A 22176-nucleotide genomic window follows, 5' to 3' on the forward strand; every position below is an offset into this window, starting at 1 on the left:
GGACGCCGCTCTCCTGACTTCTTCCTTATGAGGAAAAAACCGGGAGTAGAATCCGAGACCCCGTTGTTGCAGAGGAACTGTCTCTATAGCCCCTTTGGCCAGAAGGCTGAAGACTTCCGCTTGAAGCAGACGAAGATGGAAAGACCTGCCTGATGTTGGTGGGTGAAGCGGTGGCTTTTGTGTGAATTCCAGGGTATGACCTCTTGTCACTATATCCAGCACCCATTTGTCTGATGTTATTTTCTTCCACTCTTGGATGAAGTTGGAAATGTTTGCTCCTATTTGCTGATGTTGTGGGCATTGGGGGAGCATAGCCGGTGCCTGTAGAATATCATTGTTTCCTGGGTTGAACACTGGATTGCGAACCCTGCCTTCGTTTACCTCTTTGTCTGGTATAGGAGGCAATCGATGATTGCCTGTACTGCTGGTGGTATGAAGGCCTGTACTGGGATTGCTGGTATTGTCTATGGAAGGAACCTCGAAATGAGGTGAAACCTCTTCCTCTAGCTCCTCGAAAGGGCTGCTTCCGGTACTGCAGGATACCCAGGGACTTGGCGGTGTCTGTGTCCGTCTTAATGGCTTGAAGTGCGCCATTCACATGTTTGCCAAATAAAGATTCCCCATCGAGAGGCATGTCTAGGATTCGGGACTGCACTTCTGGTCTAAAAGATGTGGCCTTGAGCCAACCTTGTCGTCGTAAGACCGCAGCACCCGCTAGTTGGCGGAAACCAGTAGAGGCTATGTCAAGAGCGCAGTCGATAATTTCTTCCGACGTACGCTCACCTTCCTGTAGGATCTTTCGTGCCTCTGCTTGTTTATTTTCCGGGATGAGGTCCAGGAAAGGTTGCATGTCGGACCACATTTGGCGGTCATATCGGCCTAAAATCGCTAAAGAATTTGCTGCCCTGACAGTAATTGCAGACATGGAGGAGAATCTCTTGCCTATATTGTCCAGTCTGCGACCTTCCTTGTCTGGAGGAGTAGAGATAGGCGTTGATGGATTTTTGGAGCGTCTTTGAGCAGCCTGTGAGATGACAGGCTTTGGATGGCCAATAAGGCATGCCGGAGAATCTTGGGTTGCCTTGTATTTTTTATCCAGTTTTTGTGGAACTGGAGGAACCGTAGCCGGGTTTCGCATAATCTTTGTGCCCTCGCTCCATATGAAATCAATAATCAGAATGGACCGTACCGACTTCCGTGATTGTTCCTTGAAATCATGTAGGAAACATTCCGACTGGGAGACAGATGTTGGAAGGTGGAAACGCACCGCAGCTCTGTCCATAAGATTATGGAAACCACCTATTTCCTCGGGCGGAGAATCAGAGGGGCGAGGAGGTGGTGGAGAAGGAGTGGGGGCCAAGTAATCATCCCATTCCTCGGTAGGATGTTGTGGAGTGGAAATTTCTCCTTCTTCTTGTTCCTCTTCCCCTGAAGTGGAACCTTCATCTCTGGGGGGTGCAGCTAACACCGAGTGGGATGTCAATCTTGGAGTAGCTGGAGGAGGAGGAGCATTAACTGGTGTCACCGGAGAGACCGGCGCTGGTGGTTGATCTTCCGCTGGGAACCTTCTCCTATAGTCCTGAAGCATGGATTGTAAATCCTGGATTAAGGAGGAAGGCATTTGTACGGTATCTCTGTGTTGAGGCTCTCGTGTTTCGTAGTATTGGTCCTGATGAGAGTAGTATGGTTGATATTGTTCATACTCATCCTCTTCATCCTCATCTTGGTATTTGACATGGAGCTGCGAGGGGCTATGTGCATCTCCGAAAGGATCTTCGTCCGATTCCTCCCAGTCAAGAAGATGACTGGGTACTAAAGCTGACACCTTGTTTGGAGATGTGTTGGTTGGATAAATGTCCTGTGCAGGTAGAGATCTGATCCTGACCATGGCTCGGAGGTCTGGAGACCTGGAAGAGGTAGGAGTGGCCTCAACCTGTCTACTAGGCACCACTGCTGTCGATGGCGTGAAAGTTGATGCAGCCGTGGATGGTACAGATTTTTCCCTCGACAGTGGTCTCCTCGACGGTGGCCTCATCGACGGTGGTGTCGCCGACGATGGTTTCGCCGACGCTAGTGTCGTCGACGGTAGTGTCGTCGACGGTAGCTTCTTTGACTGTGTCCACGTCGATGGCGAAAGCGCCGATGACAATGGCTTCGCTGACGTTATAGTCGACGGGGCAGTCATCGACGGTGTTGCCACCGACGATGTTTTTACTGTACTCGTCGATGGAGTCTTGAGAGAGGGGATCGGACCCCTTACCGTCGATGTTAAGGTCGTCGACGCTGACGACGGTCTCGTCGACAATGTAGTGGAGACAGTAGTTGTTGGTACCGTCATCGTCGTCACGGTCGTCGACGGTGTTGTCGTCGTCGATCTAATTTTTAGAGTAATTTTTCCAGAAGTGGAAGGCTCTGCGAAAGGAGATAGACGGTAGGACTCCTTCTTTTGAAGAGGAGAGGAAGGCTCAGAGGAGACTGAAGTCTGTAAGCCCTTCCCATGATGTGATTTCTGCCTCTTCCTGGATTTTTCTGTGTGGCCTAGGTCCTCAGATCTGGACCTTTTGTGTGGCCTCTCTGACCCACTCTCCTCACCTGAAGTACAGGATTTGGCCTGTAACCATGTCAGGAGCCTGCCCTCACGGTCTCTGAGGGTCTTTGTGGAGAAGGTGAGACAATACAAACAGTCTTTATGTGGGTCATCCACATGGAGCCTTTTCTTTCCACAGGTCTTGCAAGGGCGGAAAAGACCTTTCCTAGAAGAATCTGACATATTTTCAACTCTTTTGAGAGAAAAAGTTCTGAAGTAGAAGAAAAACTGAGCAGAGCTCAGGGAGACTCCCTTCACACGACGTGTGGTAGAAAATCTGAGGAAGGGAGCTTCTCTGGAGAATGTTCTAGAGGGTGCTGGTGCCTGATTGGACAGCAGGCAGGTTTGGGTCCTTTCACAAAAGGACATGGATAGGCTATGTGAGCAAGTGCTGGCTCCATTATAGACTATGGCAAAAAAATTTTTTTTATTATTTATTGCTATTTTATGTACCGTGGGACTCCCACTTCGACGACGGGGATGATTCAAGCATGTGAATTTATGAAAGATCCAATACTGGATAAGTGGGGGTAACTGCAACAGGAAGCTATTTGGAGCCATTTTCCTACACTATGGTTCTCCAGTATTGGTATCTTTCATAGATTCACATGCTTGAATCATCCCCGTCGTAGAGGTGGGAGTCCCACTGTAACCTTAAATATACACAGCAGTAAGTGTACTACACTAGGCCTCAATGGTATAGACACGCACTGCTATAGCCTATCCATGTTCTTTTTTTAAAAAAGAACCAAAGCTGAACTACAACCAATCAGGCGACAGCACCCTCTAGAACACTCCCAACAGAGGCTGATTCCCTCAGATTTTCTAGTACGAGTGTAAAGTATATAGTTTCATGTTTGAGGGGAGTCTCTAAGGTGAGGAGGGTGCGTCACATGTGAATCTATGAAAGATACCAATACTAGAGAACCATAGTTAGAGGTAAGTAACCAATTTTCTTCTCCAGTATTGGATCTTTCAAAGATTCACAAGTTTGAATTAGAATAGCTAGCAGTAAGTTTAATTTTGACCATAACTTTACTGGTTATAACAATAATATTAACAATGATGATAACCATAGTTAATACCTGATAACAATATAAGTAGTGATAATAATAATAATATTAATAATAATAATAATAATAATAATAATAATAATAATAAGGTGAGTATTGATGATGTACCTATTAAGCGGAAGGTGGGAAAACACAGAGACTCACCTTAATTGAATAGTTGTCTTAGCACTGCTTGCCAGACGGCTGTGTATGTTTTGTACGTCTCATCCAGGCAAATTTGCGGTTAGTGTAAAAGTGGTGCTGCCGGGACCAGCAAGGTCACAGGGGACCCTCAGCTATACAGAGAGCCCACAGAAGCAGAGGCAGTGCCCACAGGAGTCCCACAGGATGGGGACACAGAAGTTGTAGAAGGAGCCCATGCAGCACTACAGGGAGGGATCCCACGCCGCAGGAGGGCTGTGTGTCACAGGAAGGAATGCTGGGGGCTGAGCTACCTGTTGCCTGAAGATCCCTTGGAGGAGATGCCAACAAGCTGCAAGAGATGCAGTGAATGTGGTTACTGTCCTGCATGGGGAGGCAAGGGCTTATCTCCTCCACAGTTGGACAGCTGGCAGAGAGGACCAAGAGGAATACTCCAGACTACCACCTTTGATGCATGATCCACGCAGCTCAGGATGAGAGGAGATCCACGCAGTCGGTCGTCGTTGCAGCATGTGCTCGTGTATGCAGGGTAGTGACTCCTTCACTTCAATGGAGAATCCTTCTTTCTTCTAGTGCAGACTGAAGAAACGCCGCCCTCAGTGATTGCACAGCCAGTGGAAATGTTGCAGTTGCTGGCAGGAGAGCGGGAAACAATGTTGCAGAAGAGCTCTTCTTCTTGGAGGCAGATTGTTGGTCCTGGAGGGTCCAGTCGCAGTTCCGGAGGCCAGAAGTCGAAGTGAAGGTTGCAGAGGAATCCTCCTGGAATCTTGCAAGCCGAATCTGAAGACCTACCCCAGAGGAAGACCCTAAATAGCCCAGAGAGTGAGCTCGGTCACTTAGCCAGGTGACCACCTATCAAAAGGTGCCTCTGACGTCACCTGCCTGGCCACTCAGATGCTCCCAGAGTTCCCTGCCAACCTTGGATTCAGGATGGCAGAACCCAGGGACCCTCTGGAGGAGCTCTGAGCACCACCCCTTGGGTGGTGATGGGCAGGGGAGTGATCACTCCCCTTTCCATTGTCCAGTTATATGCCAGAGCAGGGACTGGGGGTACCCGAATCGGTGTGGACTGGTTTATGCATGGAAGGTACTAAATGTCCCTTTCAAAGCACAACCAGTGGCTTGGAGAGGCTACCCCTTCCAAGCCATCTACACCTATTTTCAACGGGAGAGGGTGCTAACTCCCTCTCCCAAAGGAAATCCTTTGTTCTGCCTTCCTGAGCTTGATCACATCAAGCAGCAGGAGGGCAGAGACCTCTCTGTGGGGCGGCAGCAGCTTGGGCTGCCCGGAAAGCCTTGTAAGACTGGTGGTAGCAATGTTGGGGGTCCTCTAAGGTGCCCCCACACCGCATGGAATCATACTTCCAATACTTGAAACAGTATTGGTTTATGATTCTGACATGTTTGATACTAAACATGCCCAGGTTCGGAGTTATCATTATGTAGCTGGACATAGGTAGTGAACTATGTTCAGTACACACGTAAAATGGCGTCCCACACTCATGAAGTCCGGGAAATGGAGCTGGAGTTCGTGGAAGCATCTCTTCTATTGCAGGGGTGCCCTCACACAAAGGTACCTGCACCCTGCCCTCTGGCCTGAGAGGGCCTACAATAGGGGTGACTTACAGAGAGCTGGTGCAGTGATCTGTGGTGGAAACGGGTGCATGCACTTGTTTCATGCAGACTGCAATGGAAGGCCTGCAGAACATTTTGCATGGGCTCCCTATGGGTGGCAGAATAACTGCTGCAGCCCATAGGGATCCCCTGGTACCCAAATGCCCTGGGTACGTGGGTACCATATACTAGGGCTTACATGGGGGGACCAGTATGCCAAATGTGGGAAGAAAATGGTACAGTTACTAAAATTTACAGGAGAGAGCATAACCACTGGGGTCCTGGTTAGCAGGATCCCTGTGGACACAGTCAAACACACTGACAACAGGCAGAAAATGGGGGTAACCATGCCAAGAAAGAGGGCACTTTCCTACACACCTCGAAAGGGCACTTTTCTGTATTGAAGATTCCCTAATGACTTTACTGTGTCCGTCTTTATGGCTTGTAGGGCGTCATCGATATGTCTGCCAAAGAGAGCTTACCCGTCAAAAGGCAAGTCCAGGATTTTATTTTGAACCTCCGGTCTGAAAGAGGTAGCTTTAAGCCAACCTTGTCTCTTTAATACTGCCACCCCTGCAAGTTGTCGAAAGCAGTTGTAGCGATATCCATCTTGCAGGATCTTTCTAGCTTTGGCCTTACTATCTTCCGGAAGCTTGTCTACAAATGGCGCAATGTCAGACCACATTTGGTGATCGTATCACCTGATGACAGCCAAAGAGTTTGCTCCCCTTATGGTAAATGCTGACATAGAAGAAAACTTTTTGTCTCTGTTGTCAAGCCTCATACCTTCCTTGTCCAGAGATGCTGAGCTGGGTGCTGAAGGGTTTCTGGATCTGCGCTGCGCTGCCTGCATGATCACCTAATCCAGTTTGGGATGCCCAATGAAGCACACAGGAGCATTCTCTGGAGCCTCAATTATTTGCAGCAGCAGCAGTACTGGGGCAAGAGTAGCAGGGTTCTTCATTACTTTGATGCCCTCATCCAATGTATAATTGATTATGGGCATAGCCCTGACACTTTTTGAACTGGATGCTTGAAGTCGTATAAGAAGCAGTCCATTTGCTTTGTGGGCACAGGCAGTTCAAAATGCCTTGCTGCTCTAACCAGCAAATTGTGGAATCCCTGACATCTTCTGGAGGTGAATCCAGAGGGGTAGGTTATGGAGATGATGGAGTTGGCAATATATAGTTGCCCCACTCGGATTGAGCCTCATGAAGTTCACCGTTCTCCCTGTCGTTATCAGAAGACATAAGGTCTTGGGGAAGAGCTGTCTGTGGATTCTTGTCTTGGTGACGGAGATATCAGTAGCTGTGTCGGAGCCTGTGGAGAGAACTGCTGGACCTGTGGAGATTTCACTGGCAATGAGGTGTGAGCAGTGGAAGATGGGTGTTGGAAAGCGCCTTCTGTAGTCAGATGGCATAAACTGGAGATCTGACACCAAAGAAGGGGGAAGGTATACAACATCCTCTTGGTATTGTTGATAACATTGGTCCTGATGGGCGTAATGGTCCTCTCCATAATATTTTTCATCATAGTCTTCTTCCTGATACCTGACATGTAACTCTGATGGGCTGTGAGCCACTCCGAAGAGACTCCATCATCAGAGTTCTCTTCTTCCAAGAGATGTGTAGGTAGTAATGGCAACACCTTGCTTGGAGAAGTTTGAGCCGATGTTAGCAGCTTGGATTTTTCTAGTCTCTGTTTTTCAGAAATATTCTCTGCCATTGATATCGTCAACGAGGGTGCCGTAGACAGGGGCTTGCTTGTCGACGCTGCTGAAGTTTTTGCCAACAACGTGAGTTAAGCTGTTTCTGTTGACTGGAGTGCTGTTGTGGATGAGGGTGTCTTTGTCAACAGAAGCATCGTCGTAGATGTATTCAATGAGATGGATGTTATTTTTAACATCAACGGTCTAGGAGACTGACTCATCGACGAAGTCCTCATTGCGAATGTAGATGCTGTTGTCCATGTAGAGATAATGGTGGTTGATGTCATCGTCGACGCTGCAGTAAAAGTCTTCCTTGTGGACGGTGGTGATAAGAAAATGAGTTACTAACTGCAGTTCTCCAGTTTTGTAATCTTTCATAGATTCACATGCTTGAATCATTCCCCATCGTTGAAGTGGGAGTCCCCAGGTTCATAATAAGTAGTGTGCATTATAATTATAGGCTTTAAAAGGAATGCAAAGCTCAATTTAACAGCCTATCTATGTCCTTTCTTTAAAAAGGACCAAAGCTATACATTGACCAATCAGGCAACAGCATCCTCTAGAACCCTCACCACAGAGGCTCCAGTTCCTCAGATTTTCACGCACAAAGGAGAATTAGAACTGACGGCCTAATAAAAGGTGAGCCTCTATGGGGAGGACGGTGGGTCGCATGAGAATCTATGAAAGATTACAATACTGGAGAACTGCAGTACAGGTAATTAACTCATTTTCTTGTCCAGTATTGAATCTTTCATAGATTCACATGCTTGAATCAGAATAGTGAGCAGTCCATAATTTCAATTTATATACATATACAAAGCAAGCAATGGTAGGTAGATAAATATATTACGGCTCACCTTATTGGAAAATATGGCATATAATGCTTGCCCCACTGCTGCATCCGATTTATCAGCCTCTTCCACGCAATAATATTGCGTGAAGTTGTGTCTGTTAGACCATGTCAAATAGAGCTGTTGATGTAGACATAGCTCTCGTAGAGTGAGGTTTCACCCTAGTCAATGGTTTCCCTGCCTTTGCATGGCAGAACTTAATGGTTTCAGCAATCCATCCTCCGACTGTGGCTTTGGTTGCTGGAAAGCCTTTCCTGAAGTTTCCATATGAGACAAATAACTGGCTTGATTTGCAAAATTGTTGTGTTCTATGTAAATAGAATCTAATGCACCATCTAACATCTAAAGTATGAAGTGTCTGTTCGGCAGTCGACTGGGGATTTGCAAAAAAAATCTTAGAATGATGGGTTTGTTTAGATGGAAATCCGATGGAATCTTAGGTATAAATTTAGGGTTTGTTCTAAGGAGTATACTGTCCTTGAACTGCATGAAGGGCTATTTAATGGTAAAGGCTTGTTTCTCACCCAATCTTCTAGCAGATGCCAGTGCTAACAACAATGCAGTTTTCCCTGTAAGATATTTTAGGTCTGCCTTGTGTATAGGCTCAAATGGGGCTCTCATTAGCTGGCGTAAGACAATATTGAGATTCCATGTATGAGGTGGTTTTCTTACTGGGGGAAAATCTCTGAACGGTCCTTTCATAAATTGCTTGATAACTCTTGACGACCATAGGGAGGGTGTTTTGTCCTCTCGTCTAAATCGAGATATTGCTGCCAAGTGAACTCTTATGAATGAGTGTGTGAGTCCTGATTTTGCTAGTTGCTAAATTTGTTCAGGATTGGAAGAAAATGGGTGCAAGTTTCTTTGGTAGCACCAAATACAAAAACGTTTCCATTTTAGCTGATATGATTTATTGGTAGACTCTGCTCTAGCCTTGATTAGAATCTCTCTACAATTAGGTGGAATGTGTAGGTCTTTAAATTCATGGTATTCAGGAGCCAATCCGCTAGATGTAGATGCTTTGGACTGGGATGCAAGATCTGTTGTTTGTTCATTGTTAGCATTGCCCAACTAAGCAGTAACTGTACATGCAGCTTTTACGATAGCAGTAGAAGTTCTGTGTACCAGAACTGCCTGGGCCATTTGGGAGCTATGAGGATGATCCTGCATGGTTCTCTCTTCATTTGGCGAAGTATCTATGGGATTAGAGGAATCGGGGGAAAAGCGTAGACAAACATTTTCGACCATCTTATTGAAAATGCATTTCCCCATAACCCTTTTTGGTGATGCCAACTTGAGTAGTACTGGCATTTCCCGCTGTTCCTGGTGGCGAAGAGGTCTAGTTTTGGCATGCCCCATCGGATGAATGTGTTCTGCAATGTTTGCTGGTCTAATTCCCATTCGTGGCAGGTTGAAGACCATCTGCTCAGGGTGTCTGCCAGCACATTTGATGCTCCTGGTAAGTGTTCCGCTCTCAAAGATATTTTGTTTTGTATGGCCCAGTTCCAGATTTCCTGTGCTTGCTGCAACAAGGCTTCTGATCTTGTTCCCCCCTGCTTGTTTAGGTAGTGCATGCATGTGGTGCTGTCCGTTCTGATGAGCACGGATGATTCTTTGGTTCTGGGAAGGAATGAACGGAGCGCAAGAGCTATGGCTTTGAGTTTGATATAGCTGATGTGCATTTTCTTGTCGGGACTGGTCCATTTCCCACTGATGGAATGATTGTGCAGGTGCGCGCCTCAACCCTGTAGTGACACATCTGTTGTTATTATGTAATCTGTCACTGGGGACAGAAAAGTTAGTCCCTCTGTCAAATTCTCTCTCTGCGTCCAACACTGTATGGAGGATCTCATCACATGGGTTATTTGCATGGTGTTGTCAAAGGAGCCCTGAGATTGTTTCAACTGCTTGTCTAGCTCCTCTTGAAGTGGTCTCATGTTAAGTCCGCAGTTCGGAATTAAAGAAATGTAAGAAGATAGCATTCCTAGGAACGATTTGTATATCTGAAATGAAACGGACGTTCTTTTGATTAGATTGCGAGGTAATTGTTGTATTCTTATCTGTCTGCCCAAAGAGGCCTTTGCTTTGTCTGTGTTGGTGTTGATAATTGCACCTAGGAAGGCTATTTTTGTTTTTGGAGTGAGAGAGGTCTTCTGAAGATCTGCTGTGAGACCCAAGGTTTCGAACAGCTCGAGACACATGTTTGTGTGGTCTGTGTTTTTTGCTGTGAAGGAGCTTTGATCAACCAATTGTCCAAGTAAGGGAATACTTGAACTCCTTTTTGCCTCAGACGTGTTGCTACTGGGGCTAGTATTCGAGGGGCTGATTTTAAATGGAAGGGGAGCACTTTGAACTGAAAATGAGCACTGGCTACCTGGAATCGTAGGTATTTTCAATTATTTGGATGAATGGGTGTGTGGAAATATGCATCTTTGAGGTCTATAAATGTCATATAGTAGCCGTGTTTTAGAAGTTGTAGAATGTCCTGTAAGGTGACCATCCAACAGGATTCTTTTTTGAGATATTTGTTTAGTTTGCAAAGGTCTAATATCGGACGCCAATCGCTTGCTTTTTCTTGATGGGAAAGAAACAGGAATAAAACCCCATTCCCTTTTGAGTAGATGGTACTCTTTCTATTGCTCCTTTTGATATCATGAGGGAAATTTCTTTTAGTAGCTGCTTTAGAGAACGAGGGGGTGGACCCTTGGGCGGGCGATTTGGCGATTTGTTGATAAAATTTGAGGGATTGCCCTCGAGATATGACATCTAGGACCCATTTGTCCATTGGTATAGTAGCCCATTGGTGTAAACATTGGGAGATGCTACCTCCTAGAGAATATAGGGTAGCCTGTGCTGGTGTTAGGCCATTGCTTCCTTGAACAGTCTCGTCCTCTGGTGGGTTGTTTTCCCCTATTTGGCTGCTTGTAGGCTGCAGTAGAGGGTTGTCTATACTGCTGAGTGTATTGATAACCGTACTGTCCTTGGTAGGGTTGTTATTGTGTCTATAAGGTTGAAAACCTCCACAAAAGGAAAAAGTATTCTTGCCTATGGCTCCTCGAAAGGGTTGCCTTTTCGATTGCAACGCACGCAATGATCTGGCAGTGTCAGTATCAGTTTTAATAGCCTGTAATGCGTCATCTATGTGTTTTCCGAATAGTGATTTGCCATCATAAGGCATGTCCAAAATTGTACTCTGTACTTCAGGCCTAAAGGATGTGGCCTTTAGCCAGGCATGTCTTCTGAGCACAGCTGCTCCTGCTAGCTGCTGAAAACCTGTTGCAGAGATGTCAATCGTGCAGTCTATGATCTCTGCTGAAGCCTTCTGACCCTCAAGAAGAATTTTCCTAGCTACTTCTCTAGGGTCCTCTGGTAGGAGATCTATGTATTGTGACATATCCGACCACATTTGTCTTTCGAACCATGCCAGAATCGCAAGGGAATTAACTTCACGAACTGTAAGCCCTGCTATACAATAGAATCAAGTCGGCACCCATCTCTATCAGGTGGTGTTGTAATGGGTGCTGATGGGTTTTTGGAACGCCTCTGGGCAGCTTGACATCACAGAGTCTGGCTTCGGATGTCCTATTAAACAAGCTGGTGCATTGTTTGGAACTTTATATTTCTTATCCAGTCTTGGCATGACTGCTGCAATGATGGCTGGATTCTTCATAGCATGAATACCCTCCTGCAAGATGAAATCTATTATGGGTATTGCTTTCACTGACTTCTCTCTCAGTTCCATACAAGAAACTGTTTGTTTGTTTAGAGGTTAGAGGTAACTGAAACCTTTTCGCTGCACGCTCCATTATAGTATGAAAACTACCAATGTCGTCCTGTGGAGAGTCAAAAGGAGGCGGCTGTGGTGGTGATAGTGGCTGTATGACGTAGTTGTCCCATTCTGAAGACGTGGAGGCTTGATCCCTTATTTCTCCTTCTTCTTCCTGTTCATCCTGCGATGTATGTTGGTCGTCTGACGGTGGATCCGCTGATGGCATTGTTGACAGCGGAATCCCTGAAAAGGATTGCGAAGAAGGGTGAGTAGGCGGCATTTGTAGAGGTGATCTTGCCCGTGTTTGACGCTGCGATGGAGGTGCAGATGTGCAGGTTCGGGAAAGCGTTTATAGTAATCATGCAGCATTGCTTGCAGGTTCAAAATTAAGTCCTGCCACATCTGGACTGTTTGATCCTGTACTGGTGTGCTAGGCTGGTAGGTCTGTTGTACGTTCTCTGTGATGTAAACGTTGGAATGATAGTACTGGTCATCATCCTGTTCATCATTCTGGTACTTAACCCGCAATTCGGATGGGCTGTGCGCTACTTCCCAAGGTCCTTCATTCTCTGACTCATCGTCTAATAAATGATGTGGTGGTAAAGGCATTACTTTACTTGGGAAGGTGTGCTCCGGAGGTAATAGTTGGTCTGCAGGGGACAGGCCAGTTGCAGGCATCAAGGTTGTCGAAGGCATCGTGGTTGTTGGAGATAACTTTGTCGACAGTGACGATAATAGTATCGTCGATGATGGTGTTGTAGACGGTGGCCTCGTCGATGATGGCTTCGTCGACTGTGGTGTCGTCGACGGTGGCTTTGTCGATGATGAGGTTGTCGAGGTGGTTTTGTCGATGATGATGTCGTTGACGGTAGCGTCGTCAGCGAAGATTACTTTTTGGTAACCCTCGTCGATTGTGGTATCATGGACGGCAAGGGTGTCACCGTAGATGTTGCGCTCGTCGACAATAGTATCTTACTATTTTTAGTCGGCGCAGGCCTCGACATAAATCTGCAGGATACAATAGTCGTCGATGACAATAGAGATGAGGACATCATCATAGGTGATGCCGCCATTGTGAAAGTTGGTGTTATGGTCGTAGATGTCGTCGATTTTTTTATCAGGAATCATTTTTGCTGTAGAAGGAAGCAATTTCAACATTTTTCTGACAGAACTTTCTCTAGTACCCGGTGTTGAAGGCTCAGAAGAGACTCTTGAGGAAGATTTGTTACGTGGCACCATCTCTTTTCCATGATATTTTTTAAGTGCTTTTTTGTGGGGCCCTGGAGGCTCCGCTTCCAAAGATCTTTCTCTCTTGTGGAATTTCTCAGTTTTCACTGAGTCATCACTCTCTTTCCCAGAGAATGTATGTTCTTTTGATTTACGTTTTTGCAACCACAAAAGGAGTCTTCCTTTTCTGTCTTTTAGGGTTTTCTGTGAGAAAGTTCTACACAACCTCATGCTCTGGATAGAGACAATAAATACACTAACTGTCAGGGTCTTCTGGGCAAAGTCTCTTTTTGTCACAGGTGTTACATGGCTTAAAAAGCCCTTTCCTTAGAGATCCTGACAAGGTGGGAATGTCCCAGGCTGCAATAAAATATCATTTTTAAAGCACACCTTAGAAGTATTCAGTTCAAGTAACCTCTGAAGAGAAAAAGTGAGCTGACCTCAGGGAGACTCCTATGACCTGACGTGCGGTAGAAAATCTGAGGAATTGGAGCCTCTGTGGTGAGGATTCTAGAGGGTGCTGTCACCTGATTGGTCAATGTATACCTTTGGTCCTTTTTTTAAGAAAGGACATAGATAGGCTGTTAAATTTAGCTTTGTATTCTTTTTAAAGTCTATTATTATAATGTACACTACTTATTATGATGCCAGGGACTCCTACGTTGAAGACGGGGAATGATTGAAGCATGTGAATCTATGAAAGATTCAATACTGGAGAACAATATTCTCGTCAACAGTGTAGACAACGACTTTCTTGCTGATGGTGGAGATGACGATTTTCTCATCGACGGTGATCCGCTCATTGATGGTGCGGACGCAGGTTTCTTTTAAAGAGTGTCTGACCTGTGGTGGAGGTGTAGGAGGTTCAGATACTTACTTTAAAGGTTGTTTTGAGGCAGGGCAAGCTTTAGCACTGATGGCGTCCTGTTTGACATTTTTGTTTTTGAGCCCCCCCCCATCTCATGACCGCCACCTCGGATTCCCTCACTACCACCCAGTAAATGTGCCCCTCATCTCTCCATAGGCCCTCTTTCACATACATTAATTTGTTTTAAAGCACTTGGAAAGAGTGGCTTTACTAATCCACTCAGGTATCCACCTAAAACATAGGTCTGTTCTTTACAGCAGGCATATTAACCCTCTAAGCTACTTTATGGAGAGTCAAAGCTGCCACTAGACAAAACTCCCATCTCTCACCCTAGCAGGAACATTAATCCCAAGAGGTATCTTGACATTTTAATTGCTTCCTGAAGTCTGGATGCACAAGGAACGTTTCAGCAGGTGCTTTTAAATAACATGTTTCTAAGTTATTGCTAAACACAGCGCCCCCAAGGTCAGTGCCTCCAAATTCAGGTCAACACCCGGTGTGACTGCACTGCTCGCACCTCCCTCAAGATGGCCCTGTTTTGAGGAGTAAGTGGACGTTTTTTCTCCATAAGCTGAGAAGAAGGCTCCCTTTATATGGTGACCTGAAAGAGCTATGTTCTCAGTGAGAATCTTTAGAGGACTTTGGCAAAGACTTTTGAGGTGGCTCCAGAGAAGATTTTGATTCGGCCGAAACCCTCTCCCTCTTGTGTGATCTTCTAGAGGGGGATGAGGAATCCTCATTGTCGATGTCCACTATAGGCTCCTTCCTGTGCTTTTGGAACCATAACTGAAGTCTCCCCTCACGGTCCTTTAAAGACTTTGAAGTAAAGGTCCTACAAATCTTACAATCCCTCACTTTGTGTGAAGGATGGAGGCAGTAAATAGATTCCTGGTGAGGGTCATCAGAGAAAAGCCTCTTCTTTCCACAGTTAGCACAGTCTCTGAATATACTCTTTTTTGCTTTTTCTGACATGATTGAGTCAGATTTTATAGCAGGATAAACACCAAAGCATAGGATAAGAATAGCTCTGAATAAATGCGAAGAAATATATCTTCTAATTTCTCTGAAGAAAAAGTGTGGTAGGCTGAGCAGAGCTAAGCGGAGACTCCCTTGCACAGCGTGCAGTAGAAAATCTGTGGGACTGGAGTTTCTCACAGGAGTGTTCTACAGGATGGTGCAACCAGATTGGTTAAGGCTTAGGTTTGGTCCTTTTTAAATAATGACCCTCATAGGTTTCCAAATTTAAAGGCCCAGGACCTTTGAAATCTATACCTGTTATTGCATTGCTTTTCGAAGCTTCCGGAACTCCCATCTCGATGACAGGGAATGATTCAAGCATTAGAATCTATTAATGTTCTAATACTGGAGTCATACCATTTCTTTTTTCGCTACACACTCCTGGGGACAGGTTGTGTCTTCTTGCTACCTCATCCATTTCAAGATGCCTACCTGCAAATGTGTTTGCATATGCTTGAGCCACATGAACAAAGAAATAGGTTTGTATTATTTGAACAGACCCATTCAAAGGTGGCAGCGGCTGGTAAGCAAGCATCTACTGCAACCACCATTGAAATAGATTTGCCCCAGTGTTACCAATGCTCTAAAATATGGCCACCGCAAATGCACTCACATCCAATGTGGCCATCTTTGAATGGATTTTTTCAAATAATGCATTCAAAGATGGCTGAAGTGTATACAAATACTGTGTGTTGAAGCTCCAAGCTCAGCTCTTGCACTCTTTAACCATATAGGTATTTCAATTAAAATAGTGGATATATGGATACACACGACACTGCTGTCATCTACGTAGCACAAGGCGTTTCTGGCCATTGTACCTCAAATCAGAATTACCAGTTGTTATGCTACATGTACTTCAGTGTGCAAAGTTTCTTGCTGTATATGCATGACCTTTATCCCTAAAAGAATCCAGGGACAAATATTTAACATTTTTACATTTTAGCTCTCAGGTGATATGTTATGATGTTATGTTGGGCGATAAAGCTGTGTTATGATGTTGTGTTGTGTTATGATGGGGCAATTTTCTTTTATTCTATGGTAAGAAGAAACAAATCTAAGCCTGAATCTATGAATCTGCTGATCCATGTTTGTCTACTATGGTGAAAAGAAAAACGCAGAAGACACAGGTATCCCACAGCAAACAGTATTGCAGTGTGATTACAGCTCTTTACCAATCTGTAAATCACAGAACAGACTGTGAATGTGCGGCAATCAGCCAATGGAAAGTTTTTGATTCTGCATAAAATAGATTGTTGAAACTGACTGAAACAAACAGCGTTTTCAGCAATGCTGCCTGGGTGCTATTAGCCAATCAGAACAGATCTCTGTGGTCACACTCTTTTGATTTGCTGATGTCTGGCCATGTAGTATTTATAATTTTGAGAGTAACAGGCTAGGCAAATTTGAATGCATTTTCTGTGTCTTAAGGAAATTATATGCCCTTTGTTCTCGTTTACCCGTGAAGTAAATTTAGACCTTTTGTATCTGTCATCTGCTCAATGGTAAACAAGAAAAAATGAATTTTCACTTATTTCACTATTAGGTGAATAACACTGCCACTCTGTGGTTATTTTATGGTGTTTCATGGAGTAGTGGTGCTTTACAGTACCCTGTTATTTCAGTGGACATTTAATATTAATACAAAGCTAAAACAACACTGGGAAGTGGAGAAGATTTTACCACTTCAGTACAAAACAACAGGGATGGACATGTATAAAATAAGTATAATTCTAGCCTATCCACAATACCTTACCTGGTGTTTTTCCAAAAGACTCTGTGCCGTGGTTAGTGAATGCCCATAGTCCTTGGATGAGGCTAGCGGTAGCTTCTCTTGCACCCATGCAATCTCTTCATCAACGTCTTGGAAAAACTGGTGCAGTAGCCTCTTGGCCTCCAGAACCGCGCGCCGCCCATGAAGGGGCTCCCCTAGGCTCTTATATCTGTAGAATAGGAGGTGGTGGCATTAAGTGTATAATTCATATTTAGTGGATGTTAGAAAACTAAATCATATGAGGACAAAGTATAAGGCGCAAAGAGCAAGGGCTGGGCTTTCTCCAATTTCCACCTTGACCCTATTTTTCTAACATGAGCAGGGATTAGAATTGCCATTTTGAAGAAAGCATCATGAGGAATATTCAAAAACAAAAAAATAATTTAACATTAGGTTGACTTTAATGACAAAATGTCTATAAATATTTGAGTAGATGAAAAATGCATTTCACTTCACTCAAGCTAACTCTAACTACTACTCTAAACTAAACCTAAACTGAGTATTACTTCTTTATTTTATCCATATACAAAGGTAACTTTAAACCTAACCTTTAACTTTAACTCTGAACCAGAGCTCCAACCCCTCCCCTAAGTAGTTCTTACCTATTCAACACTCTTACTCATTACCATTTTACTCATAATAAAAGAAACACTTTTCTGCAAGGCTATTTTTATTTTTGTGACACTGACCTTAAAATAAAAATTGTTATATCTACTTTTGCTCATAGTGGTTCCGCCACAGTAGTATTCCTCAATAAAAAAAATTATAATGACATAAATCCTTTAAAAGATCCTCCATGTTATTACCATCTCCTGAACAACTCTTCATTGTCACCTTCACTATCCCTGCTATATTGGATTACAACAAGGAACGGTGCGATTGCCTAGCAACATTCTGTTTCAATTAAGTCTATAAAATGTTGAGAACCATGCTGCATGCTCCAACCTGACCACTAGAAAAATTTCTCATATACACAATATTTACCTTGTGATCAAACCCTTTGGAGTTCTATGCCCTACCCACTTAGGTTACAATTTGAATAACTTTGGTCCAGATTTAGAATTTGGCAGGCAGGGTAATTCATTGTTTAGAGACTGGGGAACCTAAGGTTTCAGTCAATGGAGCCCATATTGGCTCCGACGATGGAATGATTGCTCCGAAGCCCTAACAGAGTAGGGATTGTTGGAGGAAGAACATTATACTGCTGACCCTATGTAGGGTGTACAGTTTAAAGTTCTTATTTTTCTGTCCATCAATGCTAGGTAAAACCAGGCAGTAAGGGACATAAAAACAAATAATGACCCTCACACATGGTGTGGGAGTAACTCGTTTTTTGTTTTTCAGAAACAAACTTGCACTTTTGGAGTTTGTTTCTGAAAAACAAAAAAATTTACAAGTTTGGTGAATGGCCATCAATATTGATGGAAGCCATCCACCAAATGTTTTTGTACATTGAAGATAACCTTTCTTTATATGGTACAGGAGAACAAGAGACCTTCCAACAAGAAGAGTAGGGAGATCTTGTACACCAAAGGATGCAGGGGATGCGTTCTCCGTGGGAACATACAACAAACAAAAGAGTATCCTTCTGCCTAGTGAGGAATAATGGGCCGGTGTGTGCACCATGACTAAACAACACTTCAGTGAGAAGTAGGAAAAAGGAAAAAAGAATCCTTTTTTACATGACCCTCACCCACTCTAATAGTGGCATGCTTCATCATCGGGTTCACCCTGACTCCTAAAGATCAGGTTTGGCTCAACCACGTTCCATGGAGCTTTTGCACATTAGTCGTCAGGAGAAGTTACATGTAAATAAAAATCCTCATCCACACCCAATGTATCCCTTTATTAGCGGGGTGAATGGGAAATTATTAAAATAAACTACAAAAGTGGTTAAGGGGGAACAATGCTCCTATGACCCTTATAGTGCCAACAGTTTCTGCCCTACACTGATGGCCGTACCAGGTGATGTTACTGTTCTCAGAAGTTTCCTAATATATCCTGCACAGTAAAAAGATTTGCTTAGGCATGCACAGGCAGTTAATACTTGCCAGTTCATAGGTACTCAAGCATTGGGTATTCTCAACCCCCTCTGGGAGCAAAGAGAGGTTGGCCCTGTAGTCAAATTTCCATAAAGGGTCCCTACTGTCCTTGTACGTACTACGGCCCGCTCGCACCCAGCTTGTAGCTTGTTCTTTTTGCATTTGTAGCTTTGAACCGGCAACCGGTAAAGGTAATGTCCTCCAGAACAATTTTGGAGGGCGTAGTGTCCGGCAAAGCCTAAATCAGGCCCTATAACTGTATTTCTTTTGTGAAGTCCTCACTACCTCAGTTTTGCTGTTTTACAAGCAGAAATATGAGGTACTTTTCTACCCAACACAATTGTGCTCATTTCATCAACCTCACAAGAATACAAGGCTGAGTTGCTACTGTTAGGGTTTAAAATGCTGTGCTGCATATTGCACAAAGATCCCACAAATTAGCAATTAGCTCACCAAGCTATTTTCAGCAAAGGTCAATTACACTGTGTCAGTCGCAACTTAAGATCTCACTCTTTCCTTCTCATCAAAACCTTCCGAAACACTCAGATTTTGTGGTTGCTGCACTTCTACTTCTTTTGGTGCCTTCTGTGGACATGCTGGGAGAGACCACTTGAACTACAACTAACCACCTGAAAACACAAACGCTGTTGGAGACATTTATCTTTACCACTATCTGTTAACATCTTTCCCTAACCCTTCTCTTCGTCATCTTAAAGATGCATCTGAGACACAAATCTTTCACACTTGTCTCTTTCTAGACAGTGCCCTCCGACAGGCAGATACAGGGCTCAATAGAAATGTCTACGTCACTTTAATGTACCACACCTCTGCACAGTGATGTCAACCCTATCCTGCATCTCATCCGACAAAAAATGTTTTGCCCGGCGGAATTCCTGTGCCTTGTCCACAAGTGCCTTTATCCAGTCCTCGTGGCTGGCAATCTCCTCTTCCAGTTCTGTCTGTTTTTTCAGCAAGGTGTTCAACGTCATCAGGTCCTTAGTGCTGTCAGAGGTGGCCAGCTCAGACTCCAGGTGATCTAGCCATTTCTCCACATCATCTATGCTTCGCTGGAAGACAAGCGCCTGTTGGAATTGAAATTAATTAGTATCGCTCTTGTGCATCTCAACTATTCACAGTACAACATCAGGCTATTCTTAAAATATTATTTAAAAGTTTGAACTAATTGAGATTAACAATAAAGCAGGCAAATGCGACTGGTCTGATTTGGAGTACAGGATAACAGTTTAAATCCAGAGGACAATCCGCCAGAGTAATTTCCTCTACCACAGGTACTTAGGACAATGGAAGAAATTCAAATAATTGATTCTCCTTCAGAATTATTTTTCCTCCAGAAAGTGGCAGATTTTCTACTACCAATGGTCTCTATTTCAGGTCAACAGACGGTAACCGCAGCAATAAGAATATCTTCATGAGAGTTTGGGTTGTTGCTCTGAATGCACCTAGGATATTTTATGGATTTATAATGAGGAATCCTCATCAAAATAATATATTATTTCATAGGACCCTTAGACTGAAACAAATAATAGACTCATGCATCTCAATGTGTGTGTTCAAAATGTTTAACAATGTATTGTAAGAAATATGGCCACCACACATTTTACCTTTTGGACAATCCTTCATTCAAAACTTGAAGGAAGAGACACAGTTATACGATATTGAGAGTCATGTGAATCCAATACACAAAATGGATAAACACACTTAAAAAACGTACTACTAGTCAATGTAGCAAGGCAATTTGGGGACAGTAACAAAGACTAAGAGAAGAGCAGGGTGGGATGTTACATAGTTGAAGATCAATCATGAGGCTAACTGACTATGGAAGTATATCATGGCATTTCTTTTCTTAAGTATGGTCCAGGAAGCATGGGTAAGGGTGCAGAAGGATGTTATGTCTCATTTACAAACATGTCACAGGTAAAACATGGTCCCGCCTTCACTCACAAGTGAAATAATACCAATAGAACATTATTTGTTGTCACTAAAGAACAAGTTACTTAACTTCCGTAGTGCCTTATCTTGTAGAGAATCTATCTAGTCACAGATTCCTTGCCTTAGAATTATCTCTGGCTTTCAGACTGGGTCTGAAAATTTTTAAGCTCGCTGGTAGGTAACTTTGTTTGGACCTGTGTCTGCATTGTCTGTGCCGGAAGTAAGGTATGCAGTACCTATAAAAGCTCCACCTAAGCATGCTGACATCAGTTTATTTTCACAACTTTCCAAGCAAGGAGTGCAGAGTCACAATGAAGACTGTCCACTAGTATGAGTTTCCAGGACGCTTTGTAAAGGGAAGCCCTTATCCTTTCATCAGGTCGTAGAGCGGGGAGGATTGGTAACGAATCTACAGCTCGATAGAGTCTCTACCAGATATGGCATTACAAAAGGTAAGCAACTTGTTGATTTGAAAGAGACTTCTAGCTGCAGATTCCTTACCTTAGAAAAGATACTCAACCAATCTCTATCCAGACCATGAACCTCTAACACAACTTAGACCAGAAAGTCCTGCAGGCCAAACACCTGGACAGACTTTACTGTCCAGGCAGTAGGGATAAGTGAACATGTGTAATGGAGCCCACCATGCAGCCTGACAGATATCAGGAATTGGAACTCCATGAGCTAACAAAGTGGTTGCAGCTGTAGCTCTGGTAGATTGATTGCGCATGTCCGCAGCTGGTTGTTTTTTGGTCACTGCATAGCATATCGTTATGCAGAGCTCGGTCCATCGGGAGATGGTTAACTTCTGCACAGACTTCTAATTCTTGGCCCTGATGTACCCTACCAAGAGTTGGTCATCCGCCTGGAATTCTTTTGTGCTGTCAAGGTAAAACGACAATGCTCTTTTTGGATCCAGATGGATGAAGCAGGGCAAAAAAGTAGTCAGAGTGATTGTCTACGTAAAAACGAGTGGCTACCTTCGAAAGGAAGGAGGCATGTGTCCAAAAAAACAGCTTGCCAGGGTACAAAGTAGTATATGGAGGGTGCACCGAGAGAGCCTGCAACTTGCTGATCCTCCAGGTCAGTGTACCTGCCACCAGAGAAGTGGCATTGATGATCATTAAGCGAAGAGGGCAGATGTGCAACTTTTCAAAATGTGCACACATCAGGGAAGTGAACAACAGGTTCAAATCTCACTGGGGCATGCTGAATGGCCTGGGGGAAAACATGTGTTGCAAATCCTTGAGAAATTTCACACAGTGACTTTAATAAAGAAGTTTGAACCACTAACTATAAAAATGCTGAAATGGCTGAAAGATAGCCCTTAACTGTGCTCAGACCAGAGCTCTGCTGGGCCAAAGAAAGAACAAACAAGGTGACCCGCAAAAGAGGAGCAGATACAGGATCAACGCTTTTCGATACACACCATGCCACAACTTTGTCCCAGTGGCAGATGTGTACCATTTTGGTGGAAGGACGCCTGGCTATAATAATAACACCACAGACTTCAGGTGGCAGTTCAAAGGCTGTCAACTGACACCGCTCAATCTCCATG

At 44.2% G+C, this 22176-nt stretch overlaps 1 protein-coding gene across 1 annotated transcript in view; it reads right to left on the bottom strand.

Annotated features, from left to right (window-relative positions):
• SPTBN5 (spectrin beta, non-erythrocytic 5) overlaps positions 1 to 22176 on the bottom strand; it is a 1780873-nt gene that overhangs the window by 240465 nt on the left and 1518232 nt on the right. The window contains exons 53-54 of the mRNA XM_069208774.1: positions 19494 to 19750; positions 16609 to 16795 (exon numbers count right to left, since the gene is read on the bottom strand). Coding sequence (XP_069064875.1) covers positions 16609 to 16795; positions 19494 to 19750 — 444 coding nt within the window. The remainder of the gene's footprint in view (positions 1 to 16608; positions 16796 to 19493; positions 19751 to 22176) is intronic.

Source organism: Pleurodeles waltl, chromosome 9, assembly GCF_031143425.1.
Source record: "Pleurodeles waltl isolate 20211129_DDA chromosome 9, aPleWal1.hap1.20221129, whole genome shotgun sequence".
Classification (NCBI taxonomy): Eukaryota; Metazoa; Chordata; class Amphibia; order Caudata; family Salamandridae; genus Pleurodeles; species Pleurodeles waltl.